Source organism: Ammospiza nelsoni, chromosome Z, assembly GCF_027579445.1.
Source record: "Ammospiza nelsoni isolate bAmmNel1 chromosome Z, bAmmNel1.pri, whole genome shotgun sequence".
Taxonomy (NCBI): domain Eukaryota; kingdom Metazoa; phylum Chordata; class Aves; order Passeriformes; family Passerellidae; genus Ammospiza; species Ammospiza nelsoni.
This window is the reverse complement of record NC_080669.1, coordinates 61525742-61545282: the sequence shown is the minus strand read 5'-3', so window position 1 is coordinate 61545282 and position 19541 is coordinate 61525742. Positions and strand designations below refer to the sequence as shown.

General features: G+C 34.8%; 1 protein-coding gene across 2 annotated transcripts in view; it reads left to right on the top strand.

The window, feature by feature from the left end:
* FER (FER tyrosine kinase) overlaps positions 1–19541 on the top strand; it is a 158011-nt gene that overhangs the window by 92589 nt on the left and 45881 nt on the right. For both annotated transcript variants that reach the window (XM_059491724.1, XM_059491723.1), the window contains 3 exons: positions 8838–8894; positions 11811–11926; positions 13517–13611. In XM_059491724.1, coding sequence (XP_059347707.1) covers positions 8838–8894; positions 11811–11926; positions 13517–13611 — 268 coding nt within the window. The remainder of the gene's footprint in view (positions 1–8837; positions 8895–11810; positions 11927–13516; positions 13612–19541) is intronic.

Sequence of the window (19541 nt, the reverse complement as noted above, 5' to 3'; positions counted from 1 at the left end):
ATGTGCATTCCTACTTTCTGTGCAACTTTCATATAAAAAAATTACAGAATGCCATACTGCTGTGTGGAGTGCAAATTGAATAAAATGAGTTATCTCAAACACAACTGAAACAGTAGGAAGCAGAAAAAATAAGTAAAATTTATAAAGCAAGAGATGGAAGCAAGAAATTAATTCTTAAAAAAAAAAAAAAAGGTATATTATTAGGAAAGGGTAAAAATTTTTAAATGAAAGATTTAAGATGATTTTTTTATAACTGATACCTAAGAGAATAAACTACTTCAATCAAAGCATCCTTCATCAAAGATTATTTAGATTTACTAGAATTTGCTGCTGTTCATTTGGCTATAGACGTGAAAATCAAAGGATTGACTGTGTTCTGTAATATTCTGGGTGTAAATTGTGCCTTATGGAGCACTTTTAAAAACTGGGCCTTTTATCAGAAGCTTTATAACCAGATGTTAATATAGTGCAATAAAAAATTATATTGGAATTGTGTATGATTGCAGCAGTTTTTCTGCTGAACTAAAACTCTTGTAGTCCTTGTAGTAAACTTCTTGTAGACCTCTAATTATATTCTTATTCCTGTTTTCACTAGTGCAGTCAGGATGACTTTAAGGCAAATAATGCTTTGAGTTTTCAGTGTTTTCATAGTATGTGGCTGACAAGCACATAACCTTCCTTGAACACTGGCTCTCATGGGTCAGAAAACACAGTGTAGATTAAGAATAGGAATGAGCGTCTGTGCTCTTAAATTCCTGTGAAGTAGCTTGTGGTTGCTTAAGTAGTTGGCCTCTGCCAATTTAAGTGGAACAAAATGTTAAAAAGGAGCGAAATGGCATTTCAGCTGTGGAGGAATAAAGGATACACACAAAAAGGAGCTACAGGGTAAGAAGGATACGTTTTTCTTAAATCTGGTTAGTGCATCTGATGTATGTAATAGTGTCTGAATTCTCAAGAAGATCTGTTTATTTAAATGTTGATTAAGGAGGAGTTCAGAGGTGAGAATAGGTAAGGCTTCAGGATTCCTTATTTGCAAAGCAAATACTGTACTTAGCCTACTATTGAGGGTAGTGCATGGATTTCATGCTCAGTTCATAATGAAGTAAATGCTATTACCAATTCTATCCTTTCTGTCGCTTGGATTTCTTCCTAATAGAGTTGCCAATGATTTACATAGTGTATTACTAAAATTAAGATCACCCCCAGAGGGTGGTAATCAGTTGTGCAAAGTCTAATTAGAGGCCAGTAACTACTGCTCTACCCCTAGGGTCAGTTGTGTGTCCAATCCTTCCTTCATCCCCTTCTTCATTAACAAGCTGGGTGATGGCTAGCAGTCTTACTGATGAGACCAGTCTTGGAGGATGGGCTGATACACCAGAGGGTCAAGCTGCCATCCAGAGCAGCAGGAAAGGCTGGAGAAATGGATTTGACAGGGGCCTTGTGCAGATCAACAAGGGGGAAAACAAAGTTCTGCAACTGGGGAAGCACAACTCCAGGCACCTCAACATGCCTTCACTCCAAACATCTTCCCCCTTCCTTCTTTTTGAGCAGCTTTATATGCTAGGAGTGATGCTGTATGGTATGGGATATCCCTTTGGTCTGTTTGGTGTCAGTTGTCTTAACTTTGTCTCCTCACAGCTACTTGTACAGCTGCTAGAATAGGTGGTAAATTCTTCAAAACATTCACGTTCACTGTTTATATTTCATGTTTAATTTTAGAGAAGGATGTGCACACATGCATGCCATAAAGATTGCTTCATGGGTAATCATCTTTGTCAAGAGAATACTTTAAAATGTAAAACGAAAATATAACCCCAGACTAGCTACTGTGAACAAAATTACCCCAGCCAGAACCAACACAGTAACAAAGATTACTGTGTAATCTGTCTGTAGAATCTGTAGATTCTACAGACCAACCACACAGGAAAATTTTGTCACTAATACAGGAGAAAAAAGATTGCAGAAGACAGCATTTAGAAGATTACTAAAGTAATAATAGAATCTGCTAATATCTAGCAGAACCATTTCGTGTATTTGCTGCTTCCCTTTGTGTGTCCTTCATTGATCAACTTTTTTTTTCTGCTGCTAAGAGATTTTCCATTGCTTTTGCTATCTGAATATTGAGTTGGTAGTATGTGAGAAAATACCAATATCTTGTTAAAGAACTGTATGCATTTGATGTAAAAAACCCAGTGCAGCATGTTCTTTTTAAACTCTTGGCATCCATGTAGTGTTGTATGACTTCTGATTCAAAGCCAACATCTTACATGGAATGCAGGTCAAGCTCACTGGTACACTGAAATCTCATAAGTTAAGGCTACAGTTTCCTTTCTGTGTGGCTTTGCCTTTTTCCTGTGCTCTCACAGTCACAAATCAGCTAATACATCAGATTATTTGAAATTTGGACAATTTATTTCTGTTCCAGCTCAGTGGTTTTAACATGCTATCTGAAGCTTATGAAAGACAACGCAAAATAAACATGTGTGGCTAGAAAAACTTAGGATGAAGAATCCTGGGGTTTTGCTTTGAAGAAAATAGTAATTTGGTGGAAGGTCTAATGTGGAACTGTAGCACTCTGAAAGGTATTGCATGCTGACCACTGAAACTTAGACATTATTTTTGAGGGATGAATTAAGCTTTTCTCTTCCTGAGGTAAAGAAATCTAAGTGGAAACAACTGGATATGGAACTAAGTATGTGGCTAAGTGTCTCATATATATTTCAAGGAGACTGTCTTGGACATTAATACAAACAGCTGTAGTTCCCCCAAGCCCATTTGACATAACCTTTCCATATGTGGGTGGAAGTGAAAATGTGTTTGCACATATGCGAAAATATTTTAGCCTATTTTAATAATTTGAGTGTTTGGGGAGTGTGTTGTGCATACATAACGTGACTCTGCTTTTCCATTCCTCTCTGTTTAAATTACATGGAATGTTTAAGTGAAAAATCACGTTGCCTCATGGTTTTGTTTGCCTTTGAGTGTTTTGTTGGTCATACCTGATCCAGAGCTGATAATTTTTCTGTTGGAATATATTTGGTTAATAGATGATTCAGAGTACTTTGTTTTGGTAGCTGAATTTACTGTATTCAGTCGAGAGGAATAGTGTGTGTTATAATGTGCTTGAAATATAAAGGTTTTGACATAAAGTTGACTTTCCTTTTCCTGTGCTTAACTATTTCACATTCTATGTCTTTTTCTTTTCTCGGTTGTTTTTTTAAACTTCTTTATTTTTCTTTATTTCCTGGTTTTTTTCCTGGAATATTCTTAGCATCATTTTAGCCCTTTCATGAAAAAGAAAACATAAGTTTAGGGAAGTACTGCAAAAAACCCTGAGGAAAACAGGTATTGTATGTTGAATTGTACAGTCGTTTTGTCTACTGATCTTCAAGAAAGAATGGTCAAAGAACAGCTGTGCAGGTAATCTGAGGTCACTTCTGCAGTTTATAAATTGCACAGTAGCTTTTCCAAATCTTACTTCTCCTGTTATATGATAATTCAGAATTTGGTTTAGCAGGAGGGTTGAACTTTACAGAGTTTTTATGTAATAGTAAGAAGTCAGATAAAATAGTACTTTTTTCCCAAGGAGCTATTATTCTCTTTTACAGCTCACATTGAGTTTCATCAGTGTGGCTTACTGCAGTGCTGTTAATAATGCAAAGCAGCTTCCATAACAATTTTTACAGCTCATGAATCTTTATTCTGAAACAGTTTTAAAGAAGTTGCCAGTGAGGTTTTTCAAAACCTCTCCTGTAAAAGCCACTTATTCTTATGAAAAATCTTTCCCATCAGCTACCTTTATTTCTGTACTTAATCTGAAGGACTTGAAACACATAGTTTATGATTCATGAAATTGATATGAACATTAGATCTACTGGCATAGGTGGTATCAAAAATAGTACTTCTCTAAAAAGACAATTTCTCATTCCAATGCTGATAAGCCCTATCCACATGTACACAGCTGTTACATTTTTTTTGTCTGGTTCATCAAGTTCTGATAAGTGAGATTTGAATACCCATCTGATGAAAATTGTCTGTGATTCTGATTTTCTTAGCCATAAAAATAATTTTACTCCAATTATCCTTAGTATTGGAAATGAAAGATTAACTTTCCATTTTTGTTGATGTGGAAAAATAGCTGCAGTAATTCATACTACTGTATTTCCTATTTAACTTGTAAGAAGGAGAGCAAATAATACTTTCCAAAGTATTTTTAATGCATTTTTTCTGCTTAAACCATGAAGAAACAGGCATCATCTTTGTTTGTGCACTTTACTCCTGAGGTGTTGACCATATCCCTCTATTTTGAGTTTTTTTAGAAGATTGTTAAGGATTAATGTACTGGGATGAGGGAAAGGGGAAGGATATTTAGGTTTTTCACAAATGCCACATGCTGTTCTGGGATAGATGTAAGATTGGAAAGTCATATGTTTTGAGTTCTCTTAAAGCAATAAGTTTTGGTTGATTCCTTCTGGGGCTCCTTAAATCAGCTGAAGTTTCCAGCCTATAGAGTTTTTTATCGTTTTTCACTTTGCTACATCTACAATTAAGATGAAAAACAGTGACAGTGTTTGTTATAGATACTGCCTTCTGAACTAGGAAGAGTAAATAATGTGACAGAGAACATGAGATGAGTAAATAACAGTGATGATAACAAAAAGTCTTACTTATGCACAGTGTTGGAGCCTGATCAGTATTTCCTCACTCTTCCTCTTTGAAAAATCTTGTATTGGAGTTTGGGTAAGAATCTTGATGTTGTTTGGTGGTTCTCTGAAACTGAATACAAACACAGGTGGCTTTTTTCCTCCTGCCTTTTCTCTCTCCTTTTAGAAATGGTAAGATTTTTAGAACCAATTATTTAAGCCGAGGCTCATAAATTCATACCTAATTCTCAAAACATCTGTTTTTAAAAGTTTATTTTCTGATTGCTTTACTGCTGGTTTTTAATTTGAAAAAGTACCATTTTAAGATTGTTAATGATTGAAATTGTTGCTGAGAATTATAGAAAAATAATGCTAAGGGAATTTGAACACTAAGTATTAGATCATGATTATGCTTTCTATTTTATTGAAAGCTGTTTTAATTTACTGCAGATGATTTGTAAACTTTCTTCCTGGTATAGTAATTTGTGATCTCTTTGATGTAACTTCTCCTAATGAAGGGAGATAGGCAGGATAAAAACTGCATTTAAGCGTTTTGAAGATGTTTAGGGTAATAGTGATAACATTTCAGTCTCATAGCTCAGAAAAGGAAAATTGAGATTTCATTTTTTGCAGCAACCAACTGCCGTTCAAACTGTTTTCAGTGCCTTGCACACAACTCCGCTGTATGCTCACTAAAGTAAGGAATGATGAACAATTCCATCTTTGCTAACAGTTCAAGTTTTGAACCTTATCATGGCCCAGGGAACCATGAAACACCCTAACATTATAAAGGAATGCTGTGTATCCAGGAAAAGAATAGTGTATATCCGGAATACTTTATTTTATGAGTAAAAGGAGACATTTCTTATTATTTCTAAGTATTGCTTTTCACAATTGAAAGTTTTATTTCTTTAATTACTGGTCTGTTTGAGGTTTGGTTTTTGTCACTTAAAATTAACTTCTGAAATAACTCTTCTCTTTGAAAATGCTTATCTTTGTTGAAATCAGACAAGTGTGCTGAGTGGTTGCCCAGAGTCTAGAAAGATAGTCATTAGCAAGCTGCTGCATATAAAAACCTTGTGTGTGATGTGGGTTATCAAGTGCCTGGCTGTTGGGTAGGAGTAACTGTCATGGCTGACCAAGTTCTCCCCTTTGTGAACTGTCTAGTTGACAACTTGTTTCTCAATGTTTGACCAACAGATGTAGCAGTACCTCCAAAGTAAGAGAAACTGATAGGATTCCTATCATCTTATTAGTAAACCTGTTCTTCAAGTGTGATGTTCATGTAATTCAGTTTCTCCTCCTGGGGGAAGCTAGAGGACAGAAATAAAGCAGAATGTGGTAAGCTTGTAGATGTCCCAAGTTATTCCATTTGGAAATAAGGTATATAATTAAGATTACAAATGAGTATGCTCAAATGCTAATTTGTGTGACTGAATTTTTCTGAAGTGTTTTTATATTCTGTGGTCCAAAATTAACAAGAGAAAAATCTGAACAAGCCCAAGGTAAAGAGATAGCGATGTCACAAGAAAAGGGCTGCATCATAAATGTCTTCCTTCTGGGTGAAATTAATGGGCATTAATAGTCTCAGGAGCTCTGCTTGCTGTCATTCAGATTACTTTGATTAGGTACAAAAATGTACTGGATTTGCTCCATTTGATTTAGAAGCAACTAACTCTATTGAAATGAAAAATTCTGTGACTTGGATTGATATGCATTAAAGTGTCTGTTGATCTATACCTACATTCAAGAATATTTTTGTCCCATTTTGCTGTCACATTTCTTTTCTAACTTTCATTATCTTTTGCACACTTGATGAATCTGTAGAGTAATGGCATTTGACAACTGGAAAAATCCTTACATTCTATTCCAATCAGAATTAAACAGTTAGAGAAGATGATGAATTTCATGATCAGACACATTATTTCATAACCTTTGTTTATGAGTGCTAGTATTTATGCATTGATTTTGACATTGATAAGTGTGCCTTATTGATGTCTTTAATTACTGACAGCTATTCAGGTTATTAATTGATGTTATATTAAACTCAGAGCAATTCAAGTAGATTTAGTGAGACAACAAACTTGGAGAAGAATGTCTTGTTATTTTTGACCTTACTGTTCATATTATAGTTTACTAATTAAAGGCAATTATCTGACCAATGACACTGTGTTATGAACACTATTTAAATGAATGTCTAACACATTGCAAACTAGAAAATTTGGTTTGTTTCTTTTTTAACGTCAGAATTGTACATTGGCATGATGTATATGACTCTCTCTTCTGTTAGATTTTTTTCTTATTGTCTGCTGAAGGAACTGCTTTTGTGCAGTTTATAGGAGTAGTATCAAATGAAGCTGATCAAGCTTTGACTAATTTGATGACTGTGAAAAATCTGGCAGAACCACAATAAATTAATAAATGAGTTAAAGTGGTATAAGAAATGACTGAAGGCTTTCATAAAAAGTACAGATTAATGTACAGATGTAGTGATAATAAATCCTTCAACAGATAATTTGATTCCACTATTTTCTTTTGTTAATTCTCTGAAGAATTATCAGATTTTTTTCCTTCATAAACAAGCTTTTGAAATGTCATATTGTCAATTTATTCAAAAAGTTATTCACTGAAGTACAGAATCCTTGTAGTTAAGCAGTAAAAAATCCATTCAATTTTAATTGTATAACTTTTTGGCTCTACCGCACTTATTTCAATGTTAAAAACTCTTATATTAATACCTCTAGGTAGTAGTTTTTGTGGTGTTTTTCTTTTTTTTTACAGCTTTCTTTGCAAATTATTTTCTTAAATGTGAGTATTATTATTGAAAGAGTGTGCAGTTTGATGGCACTTCCTATCTATTTGTAGTATAACAGCTTCTGAATGTGACATTCATTCTGCAAAAAGTATCAACTGAGATGAAGCAAATGCATTTCTTATGATGTTTGATCAGTGAGGCTGTAGTTTTAAGCAATAATCTTGTGTATAGGGGAAAAATAAACTATTGTATATTGAGAATTTCCTCCTAAGTCTCACAGTTTCCCACCTGGGGAAGAGATACAGTAACGATTGGTTTCCATCATGCAGCATGGTAGTGTGGTGCAGGAATTCTTGGGATGGGACTGAGAGGTGTTGTGTGCTGGGAGTTTGGGTTAATGGAGGCATTCAGAGAGTCTTCGGAATGCACACTTGTAACATTCTACTTATGGACAAAAGCGTAGAAATCACAATAGCAATGATCCCCACCCCTTTTTAGATTTGCTGAATTCATGTTTGACAAAAAGTCTCCAGAGAGGGTGAATCCATGACCTCCCTAGGCAGCTTACTCCAGTTCCTAACCACTCTGTCAGTTAAGATTTTTTTCCTAATTTTCAATCTGAACCTCCCTTGGCACTATTTAAGTCCATTTCCTCTTGTCCTTTCATTTGGGATGTGGCAGAAGAGACTTATCCCCACCTAGCTTCAACCTCCTTTTCTTCAGACTGAGCACCCCCAGTTCCCTCAGCTGCCTCCTATCAGACTTGTGCTCCAGACCCTTCCCCAGCTCCAGTGCCCTTCTCTGCACATGCTCTAGCTCTTCAATGTCCTTCCTGAAGGGAAGGGCCCAGAACTGGACATCAGTGCCCAGCACAGGGGAATGGTCAATTCCTGGACAAATGCTTTACCTGTCATGTGTTATCTTTTCAAGCAGTTGCCTGTATTATTTCCAACTTCCAAGAAAGATATAAGAGATGCAAATATGTGTCTTGTTGACAAGTCAGAAGATCAGTTCATTTCCATGTGCACTGAGGAGAAAAATGTGGGAGTTTTTTTTTAATTTAGTAGTAAGTTACTTCATATACTAAAATGAAGTTTTCTTATCTAATTTTCACCTGACAAATTGTTAAAATCAGGGTGCTAAATATTATTTCCAGAGCTTGTGTGAAACTTTGCATAGTACTAATCTATCTACATACCATCATGCTGGAGGCTTAATTTCTAATAAAAATTTGCTATATGACATCACCCACTATTTTATTGTATAGCAAGATTTCTAAACTCTTGAACTATAAATGCGTATGTTTAAAATTTCTTGGTATGCTTGTGATTGAGTGCTCTAAATGTAATACTTCTTCAGCTCCATTTCTGAAATGTGTCTTAGAGAAACTGTATCTGGCATATTTGCACAGACTGAAATTTCTGCTTTCCTTTTCATAGGATAAGAAGTGGGTTCTCAATCATGAAGATGTCACGCTGGGGGAATTACTGGGCAAAGTAAGTAATAAAGTGAGCTAAATAACATTTGAGTAAGTATACTTTAATAATTAAGCTATTTCTGTATACCTTTTCTTTTAAATTGCTCTGGTATGTAATTTTTATGTCAATTTTTTACACTAATACACAAGACAATCTTGTGCTTTACATAGACATAAGTCACACTTACTAGTAAACATTATCATGATTGTGCTGAAAATATTTAACTAGCATACATATTTTTTTCTCTTTTGGAAGTGTTTTGAGGTAACTAGATTTCTATAAAGCATGATGTGGCTGTTTTACTTTCTGTAGTTGGAGACAAATGTTGCAAAATATAAATAAAAACAGAGAAATAGGTGTATGCTTATGCATTTGTGTATAAAATTTGATATGATGAGATGACTAAATAATTATTTATTAAAACAAATGCTAATTGCTTGTGCATGATTATTTTCACTCATTCATTGATGGAATTAGATAATTTCACAATCTTATTAAATCTTGTGTAGTTTATAAACATGTGGTTTACAAAGTCTGCTTAGGAACTACTGATCTTTAAAATCAAGCAACTCCTCACTTTTTTGGCACCTTTGCACCTGCAAAGACCATTTTGGGCGCTGCTCTGGACACTGTCTTTGGAAAAGATTTTCCAAAAACTGAGAAAATAAGATTAAATGAGGAAGAGACAAATCAAAGTAGTTAATTGCCTTCTTACTATGGTGCACACTAAAAAAAATCAGTAAGAAATTCAAGAATGGGGAAAAAAATATTTCCATAACTTCTGTTTCCCAGTATAAAAGCTTTTTGGGAGATTAAGATGACAAAAAATATGACCATATTGAGGTGTGCCTTCATAAAATACAGGTACTTAGGATCTTCACATTCTTAAACAGGATGGTATCAAGGGAGAAAAATGAAGATGTTCCAGCCACAAAAAAAGGTTTGATTTGTTAAAAAATAAATATGAATTAGTTTTAAAAAGCATTTTTAGTAAATTCAATTTACATGGTATTGCATGTTTTTGGCACAAAGCATTTTTAACATTCAGTAAAGGCAGCTCAGAATTTTAATTATAGAAGGATGTTCTTTAAGAAATACAAAATAGGCTAAGAACTTTATTGGAACACAGCATGATTCTTATGCATTCACCTCTAAGAAGATGTGTTCACACTAAAAAATATAAGAATGACAGGAATATTGACATCTGTATGACAAAATGTGAAATAAACTATAGCCATTCACCACAGAAGTGAGAAATCAGAGTCTACAAAACCTTGAGTGGCCTGGAAAAGATGAGGAAGAAATCACAAAATTTTAATGTGTAAAAGATGCAAGCTTTAGAAAATATGCACCTCAGGGGTGAATGGTCAGTTTATTTACTCAGCGTTAATTCAATAATACCCCACAAAATGAAAATTGCAGAATTGGAATGTGTTTTACTAAAAATCATCTATCCAATAATACTTTAATATTGTCAATAAAGAAGTAAAGCATTTTCAAGACTTAAATAAAGCTCAGGATGGATTCAGATTTCACTGTTAAATACTTCTGACCAGAATGGTAAAGTGGCCTGGGAGCAATTCACCTGCTTACCTTGGGTGCCTCATGCCATTTCAGATCTGAGAGGTAATGTGCTAGCCTCTGGAAATGCTTTAGAAGGGCTGTCAGAGATCCTGAGCCTCACTTGCCGGCTACATCTTCCTTGTCCCAGCATACAGAAAACAATTCTGCAGGTGTGTTCAGCCCTGCATTTATTCCCTTTGTTACTGGAAGCATGTTACTCTTTTCCATCTGTGATTTTCTTTTTTTCCTTTTCTGTCATCTTTCTTTGGCAACACTAAATTCAGCTGCATGATGTAATGAAATCTTCATCACTCAGGAAAGGAAGGCAAACATCTCCAGCAGATTTTTTTGAAGTCACATGCAGCTCCAGACACCAGGACACAGAACTGTAGTATGTGTAGAAATTAATCAGACATAGTTTCAAAATTGAGTTGTGCTTATTCTTTGGGAAATACAAAGCTTACTAGATGTATCAGATCTGTAGTTTTCTTCTTGTTTCCTTCTCTTGAGGGTTTTTTTCATTGATACCAGTGCTTTATACCTCACAATTTCCTTCTTCTTTCAATTTGTGTCCTAATTAATTTTCCTTTTCTTTTCATTACATAAAAATGCATCAGGTGGAGTATTTATGGTATTTAGTACTTCAGTTTTCTTCTATGAAAGCTAAAAAAACTTAAATTGCCTTGTGGGTATGTTAGTCACTACCTAAAATGTCTGATGATAAAAGGAGCTGCTTTCTAAAGTCTTGTCCAAATGACAGCCTTACAGATTTGTCTTTATAGAGCAGTGCTGAGCTTGAGTTTTAAAGAAATTCTGGATCACCATACACAGCAATACATTTTGAAGTGGGTTTAATTTATTATAAAAATTAATATTCAATGTTTTTCTTCTTCGTATTTTCTGGTTTTTCTTTCTTGTATATGAGAATGTTTATGTTATTTTGGTGTGCTGTGTCACAGTTTTTTGAGATCAGTTTTTGGTCTCTTCCAGACTGCAAGTTAAAAACTATTCACAAAATACAATAGTGTGAAAATGAAAGAGGGCAAGAGTAAGAATAAGAACAAAGTACTACAGTTGTTTTGAAAAGCCACTAAAAGGTTTTATGAGATAATTCTAATTACTTAATTAATGGTGTTTTTTTCCTCCTTCCAGCAAGGTCAAAACAGAACTCATATGCTGTGTCCACATAATAGATGTACTATGTCAGAGTGAATGGCTTTGATTAGGACAGATACTGAAAGAAAACCTCATTTGGCTTCATAAACACATTCCAGAGTTCTGGTCCACTTTCAGTAGCTCTCTGCATTATTTCTTCTGGCAATTCATTAAGATTTTATTTACCTAGAATGATCTTTTTTCTCCTGATTTCAGGGTAATTTTGGTGAGGTGTATAAAGGAACATTAAAGGATAAAACCCCTGTTGCTGTAAAAACTTGCAAAGAAGATCTTCCTCAAGAACTGAAAATAAAATTTCTGTCTGAAGCCAGGTAGGTTCTCTAAAGTTACTTGTGGCAGTTTTTTTCAGTTTTTATCACCAGATGCATTTACAAAACCTGACCTTCTGAAAAATTCAAGAAAGCAGTTGTCAAACTTTTCTTTCTTTTCTCTCCCTCAGTACATTCCACAGCTGTCACCCTCGTAACTAAACACTGGCATTTTTAACGTGTGAATGCAGTAGCATTTTCACTTGCTGAAACCATCTTGTTAACAAAGCAAGCCATGCCTGTAAAATAAAATTTTGTTGTCTAAGTGCTTTCATTTAGAACTTCTAAGATATACCATGAGGATTGGGATAAGAAGAGTGGAAATGTTGTTAATTTAAGTGTGATTATACCAGGCCTAACTCCTGCCTTATATTCATGGCTAGTAGAGGTGATCAAATGTGCGCAGATTGCTTCTCTTAGTGGGGTATAGGCCCCATTCAGTAATTTTCTCTTTGTAAGAAGAGTTTGCTCCAGTAGAGCTTTTTTTATACTGTGTCAATCAGCATGAGATTATATGCTTATTTTCCAAATTACATGACATGATACAATGTGCAAAGCATTCTGAGTATCAGCTAATGTACATAGGTAGATTCTCAGACTCCAGGGTGAGGGCTATTTTGAGATAAATGTCATAATTTTTAAACTACCTTGCTCCTTCTTGCTTTGAGGATCCATATGCTTTGATTTCCACTCCCAAGTTAGTGTGATGAGTATTGGAAAATAAAAGACACCATCTGCGTTTGTAGAATGAGGATCAGCCATCCTATCTGTTGAATAATTTAAAAAAACTTGTAACTTGGCAACAGCAGAGATATGTCATTTTTTAAGCAGCTTGACACTAATGGGAAAAAATGGTCTGAAAAAATGGAATGTGTTATTTTTTGCTAAATGTGTGTGTAGGTTAGTATTTTACTCTTGTTCCTTGGGAAAAAGGGAAAAAGAGGAGGTGCTTTGAGTCAGCAAATATCAGAAGGAACATTTAAGTTACAAGGTCTCTGTAGAATTTTTTCTTGCTCTTCTTTTCACTTAAAAATCATAGCATGCTGTTTTAGGCTGGAAATGTTCTTATTAAAGCATTGTGTCAAAAGATGTAAATAGTTCATTTAATTCTCAAAACTGATGTCCTTATAGTCTTCTAAAACTTACCGTATTAATTAATCTCTCAAAGTAATATTGTAACAAGTGTTCTTTTGAACAGTGCAGCAGGGAAACATACAGACAAGTTGTGCATACTGTTTTGATGTTGCTCTGTTTCTGGTCCACCACTGAAATTCTGATTATATACAAGGGTTCTATCAGGCCATTTTTTAGTTATATATAGATAAGTGTCACATGGACAAATGGTAAAATTACAATAATTTTTTATTTATTAGTGAATCAGTTATGATATTCATTTAAAACAGAGTGGTGATTGATCTAACAGATTCTATCAAATCACTGATTTTGATAACAGTAGTGATATTTTTTCTTTGATGACAATAATGATATCTTCCATTAAAGTAACATTAAGGGTTTTAGATATTCTCCTATAATGTTTAATCAGCCTGTACAATAAAGTTTATTAATATAATAAACTTCTTGTGTGTTTTGCAGAATACTCAAACAATATGATCATCCTAATATTGTAAAACTTATAGGAGTTTGCACTCAACGACAGCCTATATATATTGTTATGGAACTTGTTCCAGGTAATTGGTTTTTTCCTTTTTTTTTGCACCATATTTCCATAGGTTTCATTGTTTCCATATTGTGAAATGTATTATTTTCTATTTGTCTTATTCTGCCTTCCTATTGCTGACCTCAAAAGTCACCTGTATTGAAATCTTTGAAAATGCTGGGTTCTACTAGCTTTGGAGTGGTTGAACTCCACAAATCTATTGAGAGTTTTACTGTAGCCTTTAACGACAACAGAAGCTTCATTATTCTCCTCATAAGATATGAAATGTTATTTCCTTTAACAATAGAGTTCAGTATTGAATAAGAAGTATTTAAAGAAACTTCATGTCTGGGTAAGGTCTCAATTTTAATAACTCGTTTGGATCACCTTTATTAATATATATTTTTTCTTTACCAGAATGCATTATTTTGTTTTAAGGTTGCTTTACTTTTGGAATTGGGTTCATTTTATTTAGCAATGGCTGGAGTGAATTTCAAATTACTGAGATGATAACAGCTTTTGGGCAATTTTACCTCTTTGTTGATTTTCTCAGCAGCTGCAAAATGTGTTGGTTTGGTAGCCTCTAGTACTGCTTAATATGCAACACTGTATTTGTTTTGTATATCGCTGGATTTATCTTCAGAATTGTACATCAAGCTTCTTTAATAGCCATTTTATTCAGGAAGACTTAGATTGCTTATAATTCTTGAATACTGGCTGTAGAGCACTGATGAAATATTTGACCTTGTGGAGTTTTCTGCCTTTATTAAATTAGATTATATTAGATTATTATATTTGTATGCATGATTAACTTTATTAAAATGGAGACTGAAAGCAGTGTCCTCGCTTTTAAGGGGCACTTTAGTAATCAGCTTCCCCAGACATCTCTGAAGATAAAAGTAAATCCTGATCTTTTAACACCTTTATCATTCTGGTTCAGGTTTTCCAGAGCCTTGTACAAGTTGTTGAAACATGCTAATGCAATTGAGGAGGAATTGAGTCAGAACTTTCTTCTGATTCTTATGCCTATTTTGCAGTTCAAGTCTATCCAAACATTCTTGGAATTGAATTTGCTTCAGAAAGAAGCTTCTTCCAAAGAGAACTGTTGCCCTGTTTCAGCGGTCTGTAAACCCCCTGGGCTGGCTGCTCTGCCTGCACACCCAGATAAACAAGGGACTGCCTTCAAGCCATCACACTTCCCCATGTGCTCTTACTTCTTGGCACACTAAAAGACTGACCATATGAGCAGAAAACATAGGGATGCCAGAGAAATGTCAAATCACTTAGATGAGTAGAGAAGCAGCAATTCTGTTGTTTTTTCTCTTTTTTTAGTGACAAATTTGGATGAGATGACAAAAAATGGTAGTTAATAGCGCTCTGACTTGGTATTTAACACTGCCCTTTGAGGAACAGGATAATGGTAAACTTGTCTTCTACTTGACACTAAACTTTCTCAGTATCTTCATTGTTTTGTTTTAAATGTGTTTATGCTTGAAGGTGTTAAAGCAGTTTAACTCTGACATTCTGTTTAATAACTAAAAATGTCAAGTTTTAACTCAGAATTGTGTTCTGTGAATGTATGCCTGAGAACACATGTAGTTTATAAATGTCTGACAGTTTTTTCCCTGAGGATAAAATTAGAAGCATCTCCATAAAACAAGGGATTTCTCCTGTGATTTTGGACTTCTGTCTAATGCTTGAAGATTTTCTGCCATTTTTATATCCCAAATACACATCGGCTGCACACCTACTGTGTCTTTTGAGACTCCTCTGGTGTGGTTCCATAGCAGCTAATTCTGCTTTGCATTCCAAATTATGATTTCAAATCAGAGTCTTAATTTATTCAGGTCTTAGAAATATATATTGAAGCTTAGCACTTTATATAGAGAGGTGGTGCTCTGTTGGTGATTCTGTTGTAAATTGGCTCTGCAGACATATCTTTGTTGAAGGTGTAAATGGGATTAAAAGCAATGCACACAGGCATCAGTGAAAACGGTAAAGAAGGGTTGCAGATGCATCTTTAATTACATGTCCATCCTTTGGTACATGTAAAAATAGCCCAAATGTTGCCAGCAAGTAACAGAGAAACAAAGTCAAAGACAATTACTTACCCCTTTTCTTAGGGGTGTTAATATGAGTGATATATCCTGTAATAAAGAAATGTCAAGATGGGTAATGTAGGAAGGATTAACTGAAATAGTAAACAATGTAGCATGTCATGGATATCTAGAATCATAGAATGGTTTGTGTTGGAAGGGGCCTTGAAGATCATCCCATTCCAATCCCCTTGCCATGGGCAGGGAACACCTCCTGCTGGAACAGGTTGCTCAAAGCCCCACCTCGCCTGGCCTTGACCATAACTAACTACCTATTAGTGAGAAAAAAACATCCTTTGCTTACTGTTCACTGGCTGTTGGCCATACTGGTCTCACTGTACATGTCCTCCCAGTGTCAATCCATCACAGATTACTCCAGTACAGAAGGAAAGACTTGGTTGTTTTCACAATCTGTCTATCAAGAAATTAGGGAAAGGTCTTAATGTATGTGTGTGTTGTACAGATCTCTCTTTAAGGGACAGAGAAAAATGCATCTGATCTCCCTGCCATTGGCTGGGTTTTTAGAGAGCCAGGTCTCTTCTCTGCTAAGTCTTTTCCTACAGGTCTTTCTGCAGGTTCCTCTACATGGGAAGGAACATCTTGTTCCTTGCAGAATGTGTGCATTGTTTATTTATTGTAGAATTCTGATTTAGTGTTGCTTTCTATAAACTATTTTTTTAATTGTTGAAGAAATAAACTAAGTAAAATGTTCTTTGTTGTATACTAACAGAAGCTAAACTGTATGTAGCAGCAATTTCCTTCATGTATATATGGAAAATTACATGTATGCAAGAAATGAGACCCAAAACCACCATTCAGGAATCTGCAGTTACTAAAAGTTAAAGTTTTTTTAAATCCTAAACAAATTGTCTTGCTTTTCCTCCCCTCACCTTCCCAAAATTACCAAGATAGCCAAGGAAAATGAATCAATAAACAGTTACTATTTTTCTTATTAACATTTTATGTATTTGTTATTTGAGATCTATACACAAATCTGATTTGCAGGTTTAAGTTATGCTAGCTAGTTTCTGTGAAAAAGGAGTCTAGCCAAGCAGATGGTTTATAAATTTTTGTGGTTGCATAGTGGATAAATTTGCAATAACCTTTAAGGCACTCTTGCAAATAATTGGTTTTATTCTTTTTTACCTAAATGACATTGAAATACTAACTAAAAGGATAGACAGCCCGGATCTTTATAAGGGCCCAATGCTGTAGTTGCTGGATTGCTTTTCAACTATCATGTAATAATAAAACCCCCTGAATTTTACAGTGGCCTGGTTTTCTTCTGTGAAATTTATAGCACACTAAGAAATGAGAAAATAACTCTACTTGTAAATTGTTATCTTTCTATTAAAACATTTTGTTATTAATGGAGAATGTACCATAGAGATTTCCCCTTCTTCTGTGACTTATGACTCTTTCTCAATGACAACTGTTGTTCCTAGTTGGAAAACATTAGGACTGTTAAAAAGACTGCTGCTTAGATAAATCAGACCATTGCAACATGTTAGTGTCTTGTATGACTCTGAACATCATGTAGGTTGCTATAGGTTATTTTCTTTGTAATATTCCTCTTCATTTTTACTGCTTTATAGTGAAATGCTGTTTAAGATGGGTTTGATAAGGTTTGTTGCAAAAGTCACATTTGGTGGAGTTTTTTTTTTCTGGTATCTTCTGATCTAAAAATAGGAATACTGGACTGCTTCATAACTGAATACAGTAAAATTTTATTAATCTGTTGTGATACACTTTAATTATGCAGTTTATCCCAAGAAAGAGAGAAGAAGTTAAAATGAGAATTGCCAATGAATTTTGGGGGAAGAAACCCTGTATGTTGAAACTTGCCAAATGCGTGATGGTAGTGTAGAGCCGTGAGTTTGTATTCTCCTATGGACTTGACTAACCTGACTGAAAAGTAATGAAGTAAATGTGCAGCATGAGTTTTAAAGCTGTTCAGGGGGAATTGCTGCGTATTTGCAACCACTGGAATTTTCTAATGCAGATAATCCTTTTTAGGGATTGTTTCCCACATGAAAAAGAGCAGAACTTTGTATAAGAGTTTATAGTGCTGTGTAAGAAAGAATGTTACTTTCCTGTAATGACAAGTCAATTTGAAAAACTGAGCATTATACTCATATTTTCTGTGTTAATTTATTAATTTTTCTTTGCTCTATGTCTGTTGTCCCAGTGGAATTTCTGTGCTTTATCTTGCATTGTTGACCTTAAAACTGAAGAAAGCGAAATAATTATGAGGAACTGCTTTGGTATTCAGAACAGTGAAAGAACTAATTGCCATTGTCTCTTTATGCCACACAGGGCATAAGGAGTTTTCGTAGCAGCTCATTTTCGGCAAATTTATATGATGATCAAAAAGACTGCCTGGAATACTGCCAGAGTCCAGACTGACAGCTGAGACAAATGGATGCTGTATTTTATTGGGGCGTGGAAAAGATTTATCAGGAACATTCTGAAGGGGCTACAAAGCTTCCTTCCTGTTCTTTTCTTTTCAAAGTAAACTCAACATATTTTCATTTAAAAAAAAAAAAGGAAAAAAAAGAAACTAAAATCCCCTTCCCTTTTACCCTTTTTAACTGTTATCTTTCTGGCCCCAACTTCTCTTTTAGTGATTACGGGTGACAAAGTGTGTTTTAATTCATTGCATTGCTCAGAATCATTAAACTGCATTTTCATTTGCTTATAATTTATCATCCAATCTCCCATGTAATCAAAAAGGAACTGCAGGAGTCCCATTAAAAATGTGAATGTTTTTTCCTCTTTCTTTAGGGGAAGAACTAATCAAGATCAAATGTAATCTGTAAGATGCAAAAAGCAATCCCAAGCTACAACGCTCTTTCTTTTCTTCTTTATGTTAATTTCAATTCACTTGAATCTTAGTCCTGAAAGGAGAATTTTATTTAGAGGTAAGAACTTGGTGTGTCCCTGAAGTATGAGTTCTAGAACAGTATCTATTTTGAGGGTAGATGTGGAATCCTGTGGTGCAGTTACCACTTCATGCAACTATTTTAGCAGCTTATCTTACAGAATCTTCCATGGTGCCTCTGTCCCTCCAGCAAAGAGTGTGCAAAGATAAGCACCATCATCATGCTTGCACCAGCTCTCTCTGAAAAATTTGTCTAATTAAAAGTAGATGCAAACATCTTTGTGTGTTCCAGTGCTTGATTCAAGGTAGTAGATGGAAGCTTGAAGTCACATGTTTTGTGACCTCTTTCTTTTTGAAGGTGAAATGTTTAATCTCAAGTTGGTAGCCTGCTTTCTCTGTTTTGGGTTTCTATATATTTAAACATTTTTATAACCAACATAGTTAAAATTAAAACCCCAAAAATATCTTGGAATAATTTTATTTCTGCTACGTCAGGCATTCAAATATAGGCAATTGAAGTGTCTGTCTTGTCTCTTGAGCCTTAAAATAGCTTCCTATAGCATATGCATTATGCTAATATGATCCATGATGAGGATATTATATATTATGACATTATGAAAACTAGATGATATTCCTGTTCCAGGTCCAGTACTTCAGACAGTTCTAAACAATTTTTCAGAAGTTGTCTCTTGGCTCCTGATCCATTCTGTGGCCACATACCATATTTAGTCTGTTGTAGCAGTGATCTGCTCTGATTTGATTCTCACCCCCTCTCCCCAGTGTGTTCTTGGACATTTTTCATTCTCCTAATGCATTACATTTCACTGGGGTACCAGTGTGCCTTACTGATACCACTGTAGAATTCCTTTCTGATAATAGATACATGCTTTTAAAAAAAGCAACTTCCTTTTTAACTTAACAGTGAATTTGTGTTTGTTGTTTTAGCTAACTCTTGTTGGTATGTTCTAAATGCTGGCAGCTGGA